The following is an 18,866-nucleotide window of genomic DNA, read 5'->3' as shown; positions in this document are numbered from 1 at the left end:
ACAGCCAGGGATATGTCCTGCTGCAACAGCCCCAGCTTGGCCACGCCCCTTCTTGCTGAACCGGCTCATTGACCCCGCCCCTTCCCGCCTGGCCCCGCCCACCAGCCGCGCCCCTTCCCGCCTGGCCCCGCCCATCGGCCCCGCCCCTTCCCGCCTGGCCCCGCCCTGCCCGGCGGCTCCCGGACGGGTCTTTGCAGCAGGGGGCGGGGCCCAGCGCAAGCCGGGGCCGAGGGGAGGGGTCGCTGGAGCCCCGCCCCCCGAGCCCACGCGGGGAGAGGGGGCCGTGCTGGACTCAGATGCTCGCCCGGCAGCCGCCCAATGGGAGGTGCTTCTTAGATGGCACGTGCTCCGTTCAGCCAATGGGCGGGTGGCGTCCCGTCGCTTAGGAGACAGGGCAGTTGGGGCCGTCAGCGCATGCGCACTCGGAAGGCTCTCCCCCACGCTGTTTACTGTCCCCATGGAGACAGCGAGGCTGCGTGCGCAGGCGCAGAAGTGATTGGCTGACCCGAGATGGAGCGAGAGCGGCCGCGCGAGGACGGGAGCCCGCAGGGGTGAGGGGGCCATGCCAGGGTCACGGGGTCATGGGTGGGGTCAGAGTTCAAATGGAGCAAAGGTAGCGCTGTGTGGGGGCTGGCGTTGGGCTAAGGGCAGGTGGGGGCGGGGCCCAGTGTTGGGGGCGTGGCCTGGTGTGGGGCACAGGGCACGTGGGGGCGTGGCCTGGTGTGGGGAACTGGGGGCGTGGCCTGGTGTGTGGCACAGGGCACGTGGGGGCGTGGCCTGGTGTGGGGAACAGGAGATGTGGGGGCGTGGCCTGGTGTGGGGAACAGGGCACGTGGGGGCGTGGCCTGGTGTGGGGCACAGGGGACGTGGGGGCGTGGCCTGGTGTGGGGCACAGGGCACGTGGGGGCGTGGCCTGGTGTGGGGAACAGGGGACGTGGGGGCGTGGCCTGGTGTGGGGACCTGGGGGCGTGGCTTGGTGTGCGTCACAGGGCACGTGGGGGCGTGGCCTGGTGTGGGGACCTGGGGGCGTGGCTTGGTGTGCGTCACAGGGCACGTGGGGGCGTGGCCTGGTGTGGGGCACAGGGGATGTGGGGGCGTGGCTTGGTGTGGGGAACAGGGCACGTGGGGGTGTGGCCTGGTGTGGGGCACAGGGGATGTGGGGGCGTGGCCTGGTGTGGGGCACAGGGCACGTGGAGGCGGGGCCTGGTGTGGGGAACAGGAGACGTGGGGGCGTGGCCTGGTGTGGGGCACAGGGCACGTGGGGGCATGGCCTGGTGTGGGGCACAGGGCATGTGGAGGCGGGGCCTGGTGTGGGGCACAGGGCATGTGGGGGCGTGGCCTGGTGTGGGGCACAGGGCACGTGGAGGCGGGGCCTGGTGTGGGGCACAGGGCATGTGGGGGCGTGGCCTGGTGTGGGGCACAGGGCACGTGGAGGCGGGGCCTGGTGTGGGGCACAGAGCACAAGAAGGGCAGGGCCTAGGGCATGTGTGGGATTTAGGGTCAGGGTGTCAGGAGTATCTGGAGATGGGGGGGGCATGAGCTGGGCTGGATCAAGCCGCAGGGGCCCGGCCACCACAGCACAACTTCAGCTTTCATTTAAAGAAGGGAAGTTTCTGCCTTTGGAGCCATAAAGTAAAGCTTGACACTGACCCAGGGTGAGCGTTGCAGCGATGCTGCCTGCGTCTGCAGAGAGCCTGAGCTGATCGCTCTGACGGGGGGAGCTGGGACTGGTGGAATCGATGTAGTCCTGTCTGCCTGAGTCTGAGACGATTGCTGTGACAGGGGAAGTTCCCTATGCATCTCAGTGGGGTGTCAGATGCTCTGCCAGCCCCACCCCAGCAGAGGGATCTGAACGTAGCAGGTGGGGAATAGCACAGGGGCATGGCTCCTATCAAAGCAGATATCTCAGAAGCTGGGGTTGTGAATGCTGGGGGACCTCCTTGCTGCTACCCCGTGTCACAGACCCACAGGACTGGAACTGTGTCACCAGCTTTGGAACAGTCTCTAGGAGGAGTCCGTCAGTGGGCCATACCCCTGGGAGGTCTCACTCTTCCTCTGGCTTCACCACCTCTTGAGACTGGACCTCTGGGCCTGCAGCCCCGCTGCTCCACCCCATGAGCTCCGCTCAGTGAGTCCCACTGAGACAGAGCCCAGTGGAGACCTGTCCACTCCGCAGGGATTAATGCAGCTCGCCCAGCATCTGCAGTGACATTCCCACAGCGCTGCCAGAGCCGTCGGGTCGATCAGTCACCTGGACACAGCACAGGGAGCCCTCAGGGTAGCCCAGAGAACTGACGGTTGGAGCATTGTCCAGTCCGGTCAGCCCAGAGCCCAGCCAAGCTGTAGGGAACCCGGTGGGCAGTAGTGCAAGTAGAAATCATTTCTTGCTGGTACTGCACTCATGGGAGGGACACAAGGGGTGGGGAGCATGTGACCTCCCCATGTGACCCTCCATGTGACTCCTCCCTGCCCCACCCCCAGCCTGGGGCCCCCACACTCTCCCCATCCCCTCCGACACCCCCCTTTGTATATACAAACATCAAGATGCTTAACTACTCACTTTCCCCCAACATATGTAGTATTCAGTCTGTTTATGTGGAATATGGGAGTTGGGTGAGGAGCCATTCCAACACATGTATGACTTATTAAAAGACAAATTTTAAGTAGAACTGTATCCTAAACTGCTTTATTGTATTGTACCCAAACATTGCATTTCAATGGGGGTTCAACTTCCTTTATAAGAACACACTTCTGAAACTCTTACCAGTCCAGAAAAGTGGTCCACAGTCATGTAAATAGTCCCATTGTCTTCAATGGAACTGATCAAATGATTAAGGGTTTACAGGATTAGGTTCCAAGTTTGTAAGAACATAAGAACGGCCATACTGGGTCAGACCAAAGGTCCATCCAGCCCAGGATCCTGTCTGCCAACAGTGGCCAATGCCAGGTGCCCCAGAGGGAGTGACTCTAACAGGTAATGATCAAGGGATCTCTCTCTTGCCATCCATCTCCACCCTCTGACAAACAGAGGCTAGGGACACCCTTCCTTACCCATCCTGGCGAATAGCCATTAATGGACTTAGCCTCCATGAATTTATCCAGTTCTCTTTTAAACCCTGTTATAGTCCTAGCCTTCACAACCTCCTCAGGCAAGGAGTTCCACAGGTTGACTGTGCGCTGAGTGAAGAAGAACTTCCTTTTATTTGTTTTAAACGTGCAGCCCATTAATTTCATTTGGTGGCCCCTAGTTCTTATATTATGGGAACAAGCAAATAACTTTTCCTTATTCACTTTCTCCACACCACTCATGATTTTATAGACCTCTATCCTATCCCCCCTTAGTCTCCTCTTTTCCAAGCTGAAAAGTCCTAGCCTCTTTAATCTTTCCTCATATAGGACCCATTCCAAACCCCTCATCATTTTAGTTGCCCTTCTCTGAACATTTTCTACTGCCAGTATATCTTTTTTGAGATGAGGGGACCACATCTGTACACAATATTCAAGATGTGGGCGTACCATGGATTTATATAAGGGCAATAAGATGTTCTCCGTCTTATTCTCTATCCCTTTTTGTAAATTGTTCTGGACGAAACTGACTGCCTGAACTGTCAGATCAGAAGGAGCTTCATTTGAATAAAGGTGGGCAGATGTGTGATGCCTTAGCTCCATTGCTAAGATGAGGAACATATTGTCAGCAAAGTTCTTGGCAGATTCCTGAGGCAGCTGGTTTAAGGCTGTCAGTGTCCGGCATTATACTCTTCACTTATAGTTCTCTCACCCACAAAGCTGGAAAATGAGGCATTTGTTTTCTTTGTTTTGCTGCTCCAGTTCCAGTTAACAAAATGCATGTTAGACTAGTTTGGCTGCAAAGAAGAATTCTTTGTACACTGGGGACAACACCTGATTCCCGTCAGGCTGCAGAACTGGGCTGACATCAGAATCCAAACATCCTCTGGTCAGTGCAAGCAGAGGCATTCCTCGAATGATTTGGACTTGATGTGATGCAGTATGGACGTCATGGATAATTCAGACCAGTGGGGAGAAACAGAATCAAAAACACTGTTTAAACACCCATCCTCCCCCCACCCCTCTTGAGGACTCCTGACTTTGTTGAAGTTTGTTAGCATATGTATTGTGCTGTTAAAGCCATTTAAAGAATGAATCCCCTCCCTAACAGCATTCTGCTCCTTTAAGGAGCAGAGTGCAGCCCCACTCCCCCTCCGGAGTGGGGGCTAGCTCCAAGTCTTTCCAGTACGCTGTACCCCTCAAAATCTCTTGCCAGAGTACCGCCCGACTTGCACTCCTGCCCTGTCTCACCATCTGACCTCGTAGGTCAGACTCCAGGGAGAGCCCGGCTCCTGCCAGCTCTGATCCCCCATCTTATACCTCCCCAGTCCTTTGTTCTCCAGCTGGGAAAAGTTGCTCAGCCTCCCTGCTGAGAGATGGGGAAATCCAGATCCCTCTGGGGCCTTGGTCACTGGGAGTCAATGTCTGAGGGATTGGAGTTGCCATTGTTTTCTCAAATGCTCTCCTGATGAGGGGACCAAGGCCCAGACAGCTTGGTGACACACACACACCTGTGTCTCTTAGCCCACCCTAGACCAAACAGCCCTTTGCTACCCACTTGGCAATGATGCAGCACACAGGGAAAACTGAGGCACACAGGCCTCTCAAAAATATTACAGAAAATTCCAATTTCCTCACACCCTGCCTCTCCAGGAGGGAACAGGAAACCCTGGTGCTCCTGAAGGGAGAGGGGCCCTGCTGCAGCTCCTGCCTCATTGTGGGGGAGAACGGGATCCCTGCTACCACCATTGTTCTGAGGATGGCGGGACCGGAGTGGGGAGGGCCATAGCGTGGGGCAAGCTGCATAGGTAGAGCCCCAGGGACCTCTGCATCAAGGTGCACCTAGGCCCTGGTCTTGCTGGGTCTCTGGGTTGGGCCGAGGGTGAGATGGCGTTTGCTGTGGAGAGTAGACGTTGATTGTGAGCCCATTGTGCTGGGACCACAGTGTAAATGACAGCACTTTCTCCTTCCTCGTTCGACAGCTCAGCTCTCACAGAGCAAGCCTTGCTGCACAGCCAGAGAGAGCTGCCAGTGAGCAACGGAGAGATGCCATCCAGTATGGCTGAGATGCCGCCCTGCCACAGAGAGCTGTTGCCCTGCGTGGCAGAGATGCCTGGAGAAATGCCACCCAGCAAGGCTGAGATGGAGCCCTGTCTGGTTGAGATGCCACCCTGCCATGGAGAGCCGGGGGGCAGCCTTGGAATGCTGCTGCCCTGCATGGTCGACATGCTGCCCAGCAAGGCTAAGATGCCTGAGGAGCAACCGCGGCTTGAGTCCCGAGGGAAATGCCTTGTCCATAACTGGCAGGAGGAGGTAATCCCCCATCTGTTTGCAGCAAAGCAGCTGCCTGCTGGTATTTACACAACAGCACAGACAATGCCACATTGATGCAAAGCACTGTGATGTCCCTACATAACTGCCCTGTGGCCACCAGCCTGGCATCACCCCACCCTGGCATGGCCCAGCTAGGCCACTATCTCCCCATCTCCTGCACTCTGCATCAGGGCCCATCTAGCCTGATACCCTCCTCCCCTCCCTGTACAGGTCAGACCAATGCCTAGTGTCTGCCTGAGTCTGTAGGTCCCTGCGGCTGCTGCTGCTGCTCTGGGCTTCCCAAGACTCTGGTCAGTGTCATGGCTGCTTCGCCCTCCCTGTGAGCAGTGGGGGTGGTATGGAGTCCTATGGCAGTGTCTTGTGCTGAATGGTGGCGGTGGCTTGGAGCCAGTCCTGGTGGGAGGTCACATTTATCAGACACCCCCCAGGCAGAGTTTGGTAGGACGCACCATCCTGCCTGCTGCCCGGGGCCGTAACCTCCACTCAGGCACCTCTCTAGGTCCTCACACCCAGGCTAGGTCTACATCTCGCTGATTCTTTCTGCATCCCATCTGGAAGACCCAGTCTTTCCTGTCCATCCACACAGCGAAAGCTCTCCTCCGGGATCCCAGTGCCTCGCCTCCCTCTCTCTGGCCTTACAGTGCAGTCCTGCCCCACTTGGAGCCACTCGGATGCGGCTACCCAGGTCCTTCTCCTAGCCCATCACTTGTCCTGCATCACCCCGCCACTAGCTCCCCCGGCCAACCTAAGCTGCCGTCTGTACTTTCAAGGCCCCACATGGCTGATCTCCACCCAGCCTAACATCTCCTTCATTATTGAAACGTCAACACCAGCGCCCCCCGGACAGGGCTGGCAGTGTGCGTATGGTCCCAACCCTGTACACTCAGCACCGGCCAGGATGGGCTTCCCTGTGGGGGGTCCTATCCTCCCGATAGCCCCAGTGCCTGCCATGATAAGAGCCACTGGGTGTGTGGGGATTGGCCCTTTGTGTTCAGAGGCTCAAAGGAGCTGGGCCTTTTATGCTATGGCAGCACTTATCCCACTCATCAGGCCCATCGTGGCTCAGTGAATTGAGTTCCAGGGTGGGAGGGTCCAGTACCCTGATGCCAGTTTAACATCATAAATCCTAGACTCCAGTGTGATCATCCAGTCCGACCCCCTGCACAGCACGGGCCCTAGGACCGGCCTGACCCCCTGCCCAGCACAGGTCCTAGGACTGGTCTGAACCTCTGCACAGCACAGGCCATAGGACCAGTGTGACCCCCTCTACGGCATGGGCCCTAGGACCAACCCGACCTGCGGTCTAACAGCGGCTGGAGAACTTCTCTGGATTAATTCCTGTTTGAAGGAGAGCAGCTTTTAGGAAAACATCCTATCTTGGGTTACAAGGGTCAGTGATGGAGCATCCTCCACGATGCTCAGTAAATGGCTCCAATGGTTAATTCCCCTCACTGCGAAACACTTAGACCTGATAGGTTTCAGAGTAACAGCCGTGTTAGTCTGTATTCGCAAAAAGAAAAGGAGGACTTGTGGCACCTTAGAGACTAACCAATTTATTTGAGCATGAGCTTTCGTGAGCTTGAGCTTTGAGCATGAGCTTTGAGCTTTGAGCTTTTTTTATTTCATGCTCAAATAAATTGGTTAGTCTCTAAGGTGCCACAAGTCCTCCTGTTCTTTTAGTCAATATTTGTTCCCCTTGTGGATACCTGCAGACTGTAAAGGAGGCACCCAGGGGTGCTGGCATAGGAGGGGTCACTCGGGATCATAGCAGGGGGATCTGAGGGAGAGAGAGGAACAGTGGGGTGTGACCCCCAGTGGAGGGCAGGGACGGGCTGGACAGTTTGATGCCATCTGCACCTTTTTCCTTCCCCAGGGTCAAGGGTTGGTTTCCCGCTTCCCCTTTTGAGAGTGTCTCTGGCGAGTCCTCGAGTTCTGGACCCTGCAGGAGAGAGTGCCCCCGTCTCAGTCCCTGCTCCACCCTGCGGTCACTGAGCTGCTGCTCTCAGGGCTCCTGCTGGGCTCTGGTGTTGGTGGGAGGCTGTATCTGTGCAGCACGTCTCGCTGCGAGGAGGGGTCTGCATGGCCCTGGCCCTGTGGCGGCCCCTGCTGAGGGCACAGTCCTGGCATTAGCAGGTGTTGGCACAGAAGCACTGTGTCTCGGAGCTCCTCGGGGATTGGGGGAGCAGAGGAAGCTGGAGAAGGAGCTGGGCTTGGGGTGAGCCGCCCTCAGAGCCGTCCCCTTGGCCGGCTGCCTCGCTGGGTGCTGCAGTCTCCACAGGCCGCGCTGCCCTACAGGCGTTGAGGGAAGCCGTCCCCTTTGGCGTGGGAGGCTGGGGCCAGAGCTGGGGCCAGGGCTAGCTGTGCCCTCCCCACCCTGGACTTTGTGCTGCTGCTGCTGCTTGTTTCCAGAGAGCCACGAACGAGCTGGACCAAGTGCCGAGTCCAGAGCTGGGCAGCGAGGGCTTCTTCTACCGGCACGGCCACCGCGGGCTGCTCACCCTCCAGCTCCTCGCGCAGCTGGCTGACCGCACCACCATGAAGGATTCCTACCGCAGCCCCCGAAGGACTGGGCTGCCTGGGAGAGGTGAGGCCTTGGGGCCTGGAGCAGCTGGGCAAGGGGGCGCAGGGAAGTGGTTCCATGTGGATAAATTGGAGAGAGTCCAGCGAAGGGCAACAAAAATGATTAGGGGACTGGAACACATGAGTTACGAGGAGAGGCTGAGGGAGCTGGGATTGTTTAGCCTGCAGAAGAGAAGAATGAGGGGGGATTTGATAGCTGCTTTCAACTACCTGAAAGGGGGTTCCAAAGAGGATGGCTCTAGACTGTTCTCAATGGTAGCAGATGACAGAACGAGGAGTAATGGTCTCAAGTTGCAGTGGGGGAGGTTTAGACTGGATATTAGGAAAAACTTTTTCACTAAGAGGGTGGTGAAACACTGGAATGCGTTACCTAGGGAGGTGGTAGAATCTCCTTCCTTAGAGGTTTTTAAGGTCAGGCTTGACAAAGCCCTGGCTGGGATGATTTGACTGGGAATTGGTCCTGCTTTGAGCAGGGGGTTGGACTAGATGACCTTCTGGGGTCCCTTCCAACCCTGATATTCTATGATTCTATGATTCTATGTGTTCCAGTGGGGTGGTGCAGCACCCTGGGCCACTCACCTGCCCCTGTGCGGGACGATAAGGGGGCTGGAGGGTTCCTTGGGGGGTAGGTGGGGCCTTGGGCTGCCCCCGGTAGTAGGGGGTGGTCTGAGGTTGTCCCTTCTGGTCTCCGCTCCAACTGCGACCAGTTTTTTTCTTTTCTGCCCCCTTCACTCATTTGGCTCCAATCTCCCCCGCCTCGATTACAGTTTTGGGCTTCCCAGCTAGGATGTATCTTTCTATTTCCTCAGGAACCCCCTCTAGGAACTGCTCCATTTGCATTAGGAAGGGCAAATCTTCTGCAGATTTAACACTTGCTCCTGATATCCAGGCATCCCAATGTTTCACAATGTGGTAGGCATGTCGGGTAAATGACACGTCTGGTTTCCACCTTAGGGCTCTGAATCGCCGATGGGAATGCTCGGGGATTAGCCCCATTCTGACTCTCGCCTTGGTTTTAAACAGTTCATACTGGTTCATTTGTTCCTTAGGCATTTCAGCCTCCACCTCAGCTAAGGGTCCCCTGAGCTGTGGCCTCAGCTCTACCATGTATTGGTCTGTAGGGATGCTGTACCCAAGGCAGGCCCTTTTGAAGTTTTCTAAGAAGGCCTCGGTATCATCGCCTGCCTTGTAGGTGGGGAACTTTCTGGGATGGGAAGGGGTACCTAGAGAAGGATTGCTAGGGTTTGTTTGGTTTCAGAGTAACAGCCGTGTTAGTCTGTATTCGCAAAAAGAAAAGGAGTACTTGTGGCATCTTAGAGACTAACCAATTAATAAATTGGTTAGTCTCTAAGGTGCCACAAGTACTCCTTTTCTTTTTAGGGTTTGTTTATATATTCCGCTGAGCCTTTGCCTTCTCCATCTCCAGTGCATGCTTCCTCTCTTTTTCCTTCTCCTCCTCCACATGCTTCCTCTCTTTTTCCTTCTCCTCCAGTTCTTTGTTCCTTGCCTCCATTATTTTTTCCCTTGCCTCCATTTCTCTCCTGTGAGCAGCCTTCATTTCTTTTTCTCTGGCCGTGTGTGCATCCATCTCCATCCGTATGAGTTCTATCCGTCTTTCATGTTCCTTTTGTTTTTCCTCAGCCTCAAATCTGGCTAATTCCAGCTTTTATTGAACAGTGCAGTCTGTCATCCTAACCTCTCTGTTTTTAACTAACTTTACACCCGAGAGTTAGAAAGAAAACAAACAAACAAAAAAACCTTGGCTTGTAAAATTTTGCTGTGCTGTCCGGATACCTAGGTTCTCTGATAGTGATTGTCAGCCTACAGAGAAATACTTTAAAAAAAAAACAACCTAACACCTTTGTCTCCAAATTAAAAATTGAAAGGCAAATAGGTAGAAAACCCCTCTAGTTGCTCTTAGAAAAAAAAACAACAACACTTCTTCAGGTCTGTGAAGACTTGTGAATTTCCCTGCAGGAGGTGAACTACCCTGCCTTTAGGTAGAGAAAACTCCAGCTCACAAAAGACAATTCCCTTTTGTCTCTGCTCTGGCCCCCAAGCAGAGAAAAAAAAAAAACTCTAACTGCTTTCAGCTGAAAACCTGCTTTCCAGCAGCCCAAAGGAAAAAAAAAATCCCTTTTTAAAATCTGTGCTTCTGGTTCAAAAAATCTCAAATTGATCTCAAAGTGATTTCAAGTTAATCCCACCGCTCTGCCACCATGTCAAGGTTCGTACCCCACTCTGAACTCTAGGGTACAGATGTGGGGACTTGCATGAAAACCTTCTAAACTTACTTTTACCAGCTTTGGTTAAAACTTCCCCAAGGTACAAACTATTTTAGATTTTGCCCTTGTACTTTATCGCTGCCACCCCCAAAAGTCTAACAGATATATAACTGGGAAAGAGCCCGCTTGGAAACACCTTTCCCCCCGAAACCCTACACTCCCTTTCCTGGGGAAGGTTTGATAAAAATCCTCACCAATTTACATAGATGATCACAGACCCAAACCCTTGGATCTTAAGAACAATGAAAAAGCAATCAGGTTCTTAAAAGAAGAATTTTAATAGAAGAAAAAGTAAAAGAATCACCTCTGTAAACTCAGGATGGTAAATACCTTACAGGGTAATTAGATTCAAAACACAGAAAAATCCCTCTAGGTAAAACCTTAAGTTACAAAAAGACACAAAAACAGGAATATCCATTCCATTCAGCACAGCTATTTTCTCAGCCATTTAAAGAAAACAGAATCTAACGCATCTCTAGCTAGATTACTTACTAAGTTCTAAGACTCTATTCCTGTTCTGTCCCCGGCAAAAGCATCACCCAGACAGAGAGAGGCTTTGTTTCTCCCTCCCCCCAGCTTTTGAAAGTATCTTGTCTCCTCATTTGTCATTGTGGTCAGGTGCCAACGAGGTTATCCTAGCTTCTTAACCCTTCACAGATGAAAGGGTTTTTCCTCTGGCCAGGAGGGATTTAAAGGTGTTTACCCTTCCCTTTATATTGATGACAGCTCCCCTGAGAGGCAGCTGCAGGCCTTGCTCGCGGCTTGGCAGGATGACTCGCTCTGGGTCTCAGGCGCCTGGCGCTGTATCTGTGGGTCGAGGTTGCTGCCCTTCTCTATCTGGCCATGGTGCTCCCTGTGCCTTGTAGGCTGCCCGTGTGTTTTCTCTTGGCCTCCCAGCCCACCCCACACCGCTGCCTTGGCAGGGGCTCTGACTCCAGGGGCTGCAGTACAGTGCCCAGGCCAGTCCCCAAGCACTGACGTGCCCCGTCTCTCCCTGCAGGGCAGCGGGAGGCCATGCTGGAGTTAATGCTGTACCAGAAATACAGGTGAGCCTGCTGCCCTTTTCCTGCCCACGCTCAGGCTCCCAGCAGGGAGGGCGGGTAGGGCAGTGCGGGGCTGGCAATGAGCAGGCTGCTCCCCAGCCAAGCTCTTCTCCCTGCGGCTGCCTCACTCTCCCCGGGCCCCTAGCTCAGCTGGGCCGTGCAGGGAGCAGGGCCCCGTCTTGGGAGGCGCCTGTGCCTGGCAGCCATGGGGGAAGTGCCAGCTGCACTGGGCACTCTGGCTGGGTCTATGCTGCAGCGGGAGATGGATCTCCAGCCCGGGGAGCAGCCGTTGCCAGCCCGCTGAGAATTGCAGTGTGGAGAAGTGGCAGAGGCTTGGGCTACCCACCCGAGCTCTAGCCTGCCCGCCCGCCCCCGGGGGCCGTGTGGCCTCCGACTGAGTCTCCGCTGGCACTGCAGTGTGTCCATTGCTGGTCTCAGCGTGCTGGCCGGAGTCCCGCTAGCAGAGTCCAGCCCCCGGCGGGGAGGCTGGGGGCCAGCTGCGGCAGAGACGCGAGCGCTGAGCAGCCGGTGTGGGAGAGGAGCCTGTGGAATCGCCCCCGCTGGGCTGCTTGGCTGAGGGCTGCTAGCTCGCTGCCCTGGCACTGCCAACAGTCCTGTGCCTTCTGCCCCTGCTGGGCGCTGCTTGCCCTGGATTCCCGCCCCCAGCCCTGGGTATGGCCCCCACAGATTTCCACAGCTCCTGTAGTCTCCTTTGGCTCTGCCAGCCCCTGGTTGTGGTTTCCCAGGGCGCTCTATGGGGCCAGGGAAGGGGTCCTTATATCCAGGTCCTGATCTCTGAGGTGCTGGGGGAGCCAGATTGGGGGCAGGGACTGGGGAGGGGTTGTGTCTGTCTCACATGCTGTGTTATCCCGCATGCCTAGAGCCCCAGACCGGCAAGACCCCTCCTGAGGCTGCCCGGCCCAGACGGGTGCTCAGCCTGGAGGGGGGTTATGAGACACTTGGCTGGCCCAGGCCCCACCAGGTGAGGACTCAGCGTGGCCCGGACTCCGGCAGTGCCGGGTGCCTGTCTGGACTGCAGCACCCCTGCGGGGCGGCTGTCGGGCTCACTGAGGTGGGTCACTGCTGCAAAGGGCCTGGGGCCATGCCGGCTGGTTCCTGGTTCAGCCCAACACATGCTGACCCCAGCCAGAGGCGAGTCCGGCTCAGATTCAGGCCTGAGGCCTCCTTGTTCCTCGCCTGCACCCTGTGCTGAGCCGCTGGGCTGCGTCATGCTCCAGGCCTGGGGGGGTTTCCTGTTGCTTTCCCTTTGTGATAGCGTCTGGGGCCCATGTGCTGGCCCGCTCCCCCGGGCCCTGTGATAAGGGAAGCCATTGTTGTGAGCCTGGGAAAGCAGAGGCAGCAGGAGAGATTAGGAGCCTGGGGGGCAGCGCTCCCCCCAGGGGCAGTGTGAGCAGGCGGGGGCCAGGGGAGCACTGGGGGTACCAGTTCTAGCCAATGCCCAGGGGGAGGGAAACGCCCGGGTGGCCATGGGCCTGGCTGGGGGGTGGCAGCTGGAGGCTGAGTAGGGGCAGAGGCTGCTAAATGCTGGTGGGGTGTCCCAGCTGGCCTGTGGAGCCCCGGAGAGAGCTGTTCTTCGGGGGCGCAGGGGATGGCCAGCGGCTTTGGGCGCCTGACTAGTGGGAGCCCTGGGGACACGGCCCAGCCAGGGCCTGCATGATGCTGCGGGGGCACTGGCTTGCCGGAACAGAGAGGACGTCGGCCTTGCCCCCAGGCTCCGGCCAGCCCCTGGGAGGCTGCCGGCCAGCCTGACATGCACCACTCTGCTGCTTCCCCAGCCAGCGCCCTGCAGCCGGCGCCCGTGTGACCCCCAGGGCAGAGCCACGCCCTGCTCCCGAGCCCATTAACACTCCCCCCGCTCCACCACCCTGGTGCGGGGGCGGGCACCTGCCTAGGCTGCTCCCCTGGGGGTGGGGCTCTTCACAGACTCCTCCCCTGGGCTGGGGCCAGGTGAGAACTCTGTGCAGGCTCCGCCCCATGGGGCGGGGCTCTTTGCAGCTTGGGTCCCCTGTGGTTGCAGAACTTTCCCACGGGGCCCACTGGCTGGGCCAGGGTGGCAGGGGCCAGGGGAGCCGGTGGGCGCTGCAGCCCCGTCCCTCGGTGACCCCAGCGTCTCTCTGCAGGAAGGAGACCCTGACGGAGCTTTACCCTCCCGCCGGGCCCATGGAGTCACTCTCCACCACCCACTGGGACTACCGCAAGGAGGGCTTCCGGGCTGAGCTGCCGCCCCCCACCAGGGTGAGACCTGGGCCCAGGGCTCCGCACCATCAGCCGCCCCCAGCATCGCTGCTCAGCCTGCAGGGGAAGGAGGGGGGTACAGGGTGGGTGGGATAGTGACAGGTCCATGGACTGGGGCGGAGAGGAGGAGCTGGGCAGAGTGGGTAGCTGGATGGGCATATGGCAGGGTACATGGCCAGGGCAGGGACCTGCCACCTGCCCTCTCCCAGCCGGGGTGATTCAGCCCCTGCTGTTCCTGGCGCTCGGCATCACAGCCAGCACGGAGGGGCTGAGCTGCAGGCTCAAGGGCTGCCCACTCGGCAGTGCCCCCCAGCGTGGGTGGTGCCCTCGGGGTGGCTGGGACTTGCCTTGACCATGGAGACTCCCCTGTGGGTCCTCAGGCAGGGCAAGCCAAGCGCCCATCGCAGGGGCACGGGAAGCCTTGGGGGATGCAGCTCCCTGCTGATGGGCACGCTCTGCCTTTGTGCTTCTCCCAGCCCCATGACTATCGCCTGGAGCAGCCCCACACCTTCTGGCTGGAGAGCGTCCGCCAGCTGCCTGTAAGTACCCCCGGTCTGCACCAGCCAGGCTGTCTGGGGGCAGCAAGCGAGTGCCCCAGCAGCTCAGCCGTTCCCACCTGCATCCCATGTGGCTGCTGGCAGGGTTGGGCCTGACCCAACAGACTGGCAGCCACCTCCGCGGGCAGGGGCGTGGAGTGACTCCTGCTCCTCTCCTCAGCATGCCTCTGGCCCCGTCCCCCCAGCCGGGGGCCCTGCCATGTCTGCCCCATCCCCACAGCTGAGGCCCTCCCTGAAAGTCCTGCTCTGTTCACCTGGGATGTTGTCCAATTCCTCTTCTTTCAGGGCGTCTCCAACATCCGTACCAGTGACACCCCCTTTAGGAGGAACGCAACCTTCACCACCCCCATCAGCGAGTACCTGGACCAGCCCATGCCCTACGCCCCAGAGAACTACCCCAAACTCTAGGCCCTGCAGAGCAATAAAGAGTAGATGGCAATGGCTGGCTGGTGTGACGCTGGGGGCTCCGCACTGGGCTGGAGGGATGCTGCGTGTGCATTGGGGTAGGACGCACGGCAGATACGGCCGGAGTGAGATGCAGAAGGCGTCTGGTAGTGCCCCGTGCAGGCTCGGGGTACTCGGGCATGGACTTGGGCCCCAGGCACCACTACCCCCTCACCTGTGCATTTTGGTGGGGGGATGAGGTGCTGTGCTGAGCCGGGCTGCCCCCCTTTAGCAGGGCCTGTTAGCCCTGCCTGCCCAGTGATCCCAGCTGCAGCAGGCCAGGGAGCCTGGGTGAGCTGGAGCTTGGCCAGGGGGCATTGTCCCAGACAAGGGGCTCCTGTCCCAGCCATTTCTGGCCTGGGGCCAGGGCCTCCCCAGAGCCCCCTCCCTGCAGGAGTCTCATGCAGCTGTGCGGGGCAGTAGCAGGCAGATCTACAGGGCGGGGATGGCTGCCCACTGGGGCCGGCAGGGCCCAGCCCTCGCCCTGGTGCCATTGGGGCTGGCGGAGGCAGCAGGTGCTGCCATCAGGCCATGGGGTGGCTGGAGCGGGCAGGTTTGCTGAGCTCCTTGCAGCTCTGGGGTTGGTGCAGGAAACTGCAGCACAGGGTGGGGTACCAGAGCTGCCAGCTAAGCCCTGCCTCCCATGGGCACAGTCAGCACCGTGAGCCTGCACAGGGCTCGCCCATCCTCGCTCTCCTAGCATCATGGGCGGGGGATGGGGCAGCACAGCGGAGCCCACCCCTGCTGGCCCCCCATGGGACAGACCAGACCTGCGAGCCTCTCCTCGTCAGTCATGTGCTCCAGCCCCCTAATCATTTTCGCTGCCCTCCGCTGGACCCTCTCCAATTTGTCCCCATCCCTCCTGGAGTGGGGGGCCCAAAACTGGACGCAGTACTCCAGATGAGGCCTCACCAGTGCCGAATAGAGGGGAACGATCACGTCCCTCGATCTGCTGGCAATGCCCCTACTTATACATCCCAAAATGCCATTGGCCTTCTTGGCAACAAGGGCACACTGCTGACTCATATCCAGCTTCTCATCCACTGTCACCCCTAGGTCCTTTTCCGCAGAACTGCTGCCTAGCCATTCGGTCCCTAGTCTGTAGCAGTGCATGGGATTCTTCCGTCCTCAATGCAGGACTCTGCACTTGTCCTTGTTGAACCTCATCAGATTTCTTTTGGCCCAATCCTCCAATTTGTCTAGGTCCCTCTGTATCCTATCCCTGCCCTCCAGCGTTATCTACCTCTCCTCCCAGTTTAGTGTCATCTGCAAACTTGCTGAGGGTGCAATCCACACCATCCTCCAGATCATTAATGAAGATATTGAACAAAACCAGCCCCAGGAGTGACCCTTGGGGCACTCCGCTTGATACTGGCTGCCAACTAGACATGGAGCCATTGATCACTATCCATTGAGCCCGACAATCTAGCCAGCTTTCTATCCACCTTATAATCCATTCATCCAATCCATACTTTTTTAACTTGTTGGCAAGAATACTGTGGGAGACCATATCAAAAGCTTTGCTAAAGTCAAGATGTCACCACTTTCCCCATATCCACAGAGCCAGTTATCTCATCATAGAAGGCAATCAGGTTGGTCAGGCATGACTTGCCCTTGGTGAATCCATGCTGACTGTTCCTGATCACTTTCCTCTCCTCTAAGTGCTTCAAAATGGATTTCTTGAGGACCTGCTTCAGGATTTTTCCAGAGACTGAGGTGAGGCTGACCGGTTCGTAGTTCCCCGGGTTCTCTTTCTTCGCTTTTTGAAATATGGGCACTATATTTTTCTTTTTCCAATTGTTTGGGACCTCCCCTGATCGCCACGAATTTTCAAAGATAATGGCCAATGGCCCTGCAATCACATCAGCCAGTTCCCTCAGCACCCTCAGATGCATTAGAGCTGGACCCATGGACTTGTGCTCATCCAGCTTTTCTAAATAGTCCTTAACCTGTTCTTTCTCCACTGAGAGCTGCTCACCTCCTTCCTATGCTGTGTTGCCCAGTACAGCAGTCTGGGAACTGACCTTGTCTGTGAAGACTGAAGCAAAAAAAGCATTGAGTACTTCAGCTTTTTCCACATCCTCTGTCACTAGGTTGCCTCCCCCATTCAGTAAGGGGCCCACACTTTCCCTGACCTTCTTCTTATTGCTAACATACCTGTAGAAACCCTTCTTGTTCCCTTTCACATCCCTTTCTAGCTGCAACTCCAATTGTGCCTTGGCCTTCCTGATTACATCCCTGCATGCTCGAGCAATATTTTGATACTCCTCCCAAGTCATCTGACCAAATTTCCATTTTTGTAAGCTTCCTTTCTAAGTTTAAGTTCACTGAAGATTTCACTGTTAAGCCAAGCTGGTCGCTTGCCATATTTGCTATTCTTTCTGCACTTTGGGCTGGCCATGTCATGGCCCACTGCTCCCTCTCATGCTCTCTGGGAAGTGTGCGTGGTCTCATTACCGCCAGCCCCTGGGCCAGGCAGAGCCCCCGCCGCTGCCGTGCTCCGGGCAATGGTGCCTTCCAGGAAGGGGCTGGCTGAGAAGCCGGCGCTGAGCTCACAGGAAAGTGCTCCGGCCACCAGCCAAAGCAAACCCAGTGTGGGCAGCGAGCCGTTCTCTGAACGTGGTCCAGGAGACACAGCGAGGCAGCCTCTAGCCCCGCTCTGCACTCAGGAGCCAGGCGGGGCCCACGGCTGCTGCATGGCCTTCCTGCCAGGGCTGGCCAGGTGGAGGGCGGGTGCATGGCCGTGCCCAGGGCATCACTGCACACAGGGCAACCGGCACACAATGCAGGAGCCAGTGTTCACAGCAGCCCCTGCAGCCGGTCACCAACTACCTGGCCAGGCAAAGAAGCCTGACTGGCCAGGTCTCCTCAGCCCTCCGCTCAGGGTGGCACCAGCTTCCCTCCACCCCCCAGACAGCCGCCCAGGGTCACACTGCGGCAGTGCTCTCCGCTTAGCCCCCCCAGAGACGTGCAGGGTCTGGTTCGGGAAGTCTGTATTTCAACACAATCGTCTGCACAGTTTGATCCCTATCTGTACACTGGAGGGAGGCTGTGGGCATGGCCACGCTGTGGGCGTTTGCCCAGCCCACTGGGTAGTTACAGGGCAAGGGGGAGGAATGCGGGACAGTTACAAGGGAAGGCGTGAGCAGCTGCATCGTGCTCGTGTGAACCAGGCCACAGGCCAGTGGGTGAGGAACACCCCCACCTCCAGCTGAGGGCCAGCCCTGGCAGCAGCCCCCAGTTTGCTCACTTCGGGGGAGGGTGCAGAGTACTGGAAAGAAGGCCAAGTGCCATGGGGGAGCAGCCAGGCCCCTGGGGGGATGGGCTCAGAGCCGGCTGGGCCCAGGGGGTGGCGAGGCTGAGGGGCTCAGAGCCAGCCGAGCCTGGGGAGGGGATACCAGGTTACAGAGACTCAGGGCCCCGGGGGCTCGTTCTCAGGCGCTGCCCGGGGCCCTGCCAGCCCTGGTACAGCCAGGTTCTGAGGAGCCGAGTGGGGTCGTGGGCCCGGCTGGCTCCCGCTATCCCCGCCAGGCCCTGCACTCGGAGGCTGAGTGGAAGGAGACTGCAGCTGGGCGGGCAGGGCCAGGTGGGCAGCACGGCTGTGTATGTCTGCCAGCAGGGCCCATGGAGCTCGGCTGGGTTGGTTGGGGCCTGCAGTCCGGAGGCAGAGCCCGGTGCCAGCCCAGGAGCCACCTGTGTGCTGGGCGCTCCCTGCCGCGGCCGGGGAGTGGTGCTCAGAGACGGCGCGCAGCCTCCTGCGTGCGGAGCTCAGTGACGAAGCCCCGCTCAGTGCAGAGCCCGAGTCAGCCCAGGGGCCCGCCTCAGATGATGCTGTCGTCTGTCCGCTCGCCCAGCAGCCAGTACGTCCGCATCTTCCCTTTCCCCTGGAAGGCAGAGGGGAGCAGGTCAGGCCCGAGCCATCGCCTGGGGCTGGGCCCCATGGCTGGGCGGGCTCACCCGCCCCACATCCTCCATGTCCCGCAGCTGGGGCCAGGCCTCTCCAGGCTTCCCCTCTGCAGAGCTGGGGCCGCCCATGCCCCGCTGCACTCCCTGCCCCAAGAAGGGATGCCGCATTGGAGAGCTCGGCAGTGCCCGTTGTTCCAAGCCGTGCAGTGCGCTCCCGAGGGGCTCTCCCCGCTGCCAAGATGTGCCCGTCATGGGCAGAGCTGCTGTGGCTGAAGTTGGCACAGGGGCTGCTGGGCTCTCAGCTGTGCAGGGGCCCGTCCGTGCATTCCCATGGCCATGGCATCCTGGCTGCTGGCCCCACACCTGGCCCCTCCACCTGCTTCCAGCTCCGTGCT

The 18,866-nt window shown here is 58.2% G+C and overlaps 2 protein-coding genes across 7 annotated transcripts in view; one reads left to right on the top strand and one right to left on the bottom strand.

The window, feature by feature from the left end:
• Window positions 1–303: 303 nt before the first annotated feature.
• Window positions 304–14,553, top strand: SPAG8 (sperm associated antigen 8). Its single transcript, XM_073343267.2, has 7 exons — window positions 304–551; window positions 5,049–5,379; window positions 7,810–7,984; window positions 11,266–11,311; window positions 13,450–13,564; window positions 14,041–14,103; window positions 14,407–14,553. Exons 1-7 carry the CDS (start codon window positions 511–513, stop codon window positions 14,527–14,529), a joined length of 894 nt encoding a protein of 297 aa, XP_073199368.1. The 5' UTR covers window positions 304–510; the 3' UTR covers window positions 14,530–14,553.
• Window positions 14,554–17,541: 2,988 nt separating this feature from the next.
• The window catches only part of NPR2 (natriuretic peptide receptor 2), a 50,661-nt gene continuing 49,336 nt past the window's right edge, over window positions 17,542–18,866 (bottom strand). For all 6 annotated transcript variants that reach the window (XM_073343261.2, XM_073343263.2, XM_073343265.2 and 3 more), the window contains one exon: window positions 17,542–18,449. In XM_073343261.2, the coding sequence (XP_073199362.2) occupies window positions 18,387–18,449 (63 nt within the window). In that variant the 3' untranslated portion in view covers window positions 17,542–18,386. The remainder of the gene's footprint in view (window positions 18,450–18,866) is intronic.

The sequence above is a fragment of the Lepidochelys kempii genome, chromosome 5 (assembly GCF_965140285.1).
Source record: "Lepidochelys kempii isolate rLepKem1 chromosome 5, rLepKem1.hap1, whole genome shotgun sequence".
NCBI lineage: Eukaryota > Metazoa > Chordata > Testudines > Cheloniidae > Lepidochelys > Lepidochelys kempii.
Note: the sequence above shows the minus strand (reverse complement) of the source record. Positions and strands in the feature narration are given on the sequence as shown.

Bases quoted from the DNA above. Each gene is read 5' to 3' on its own strand.
- SPAG8 (XM_073343267.2), top strand. From the start codon at position 511: ATGGAGCGAGAGCGGCCGCGCGAGGACGGGAGCCCGCAGGG. The intron at 552-5,048 runs GTGAGGGGGCCA...CTCGTTCGACAG, and splicing joins GAGGACGGGAGCCCGCAGGG to CTCAGCTCTCACAGAGCAAG. The intron at 14,104-14,406 runs GTAAGTACCCCC...CTCTTCTTTCAG, and splicing joins AGAGCGTCCGCCAGCTGCCT to GGCGTCTCCAACATCCGTAC.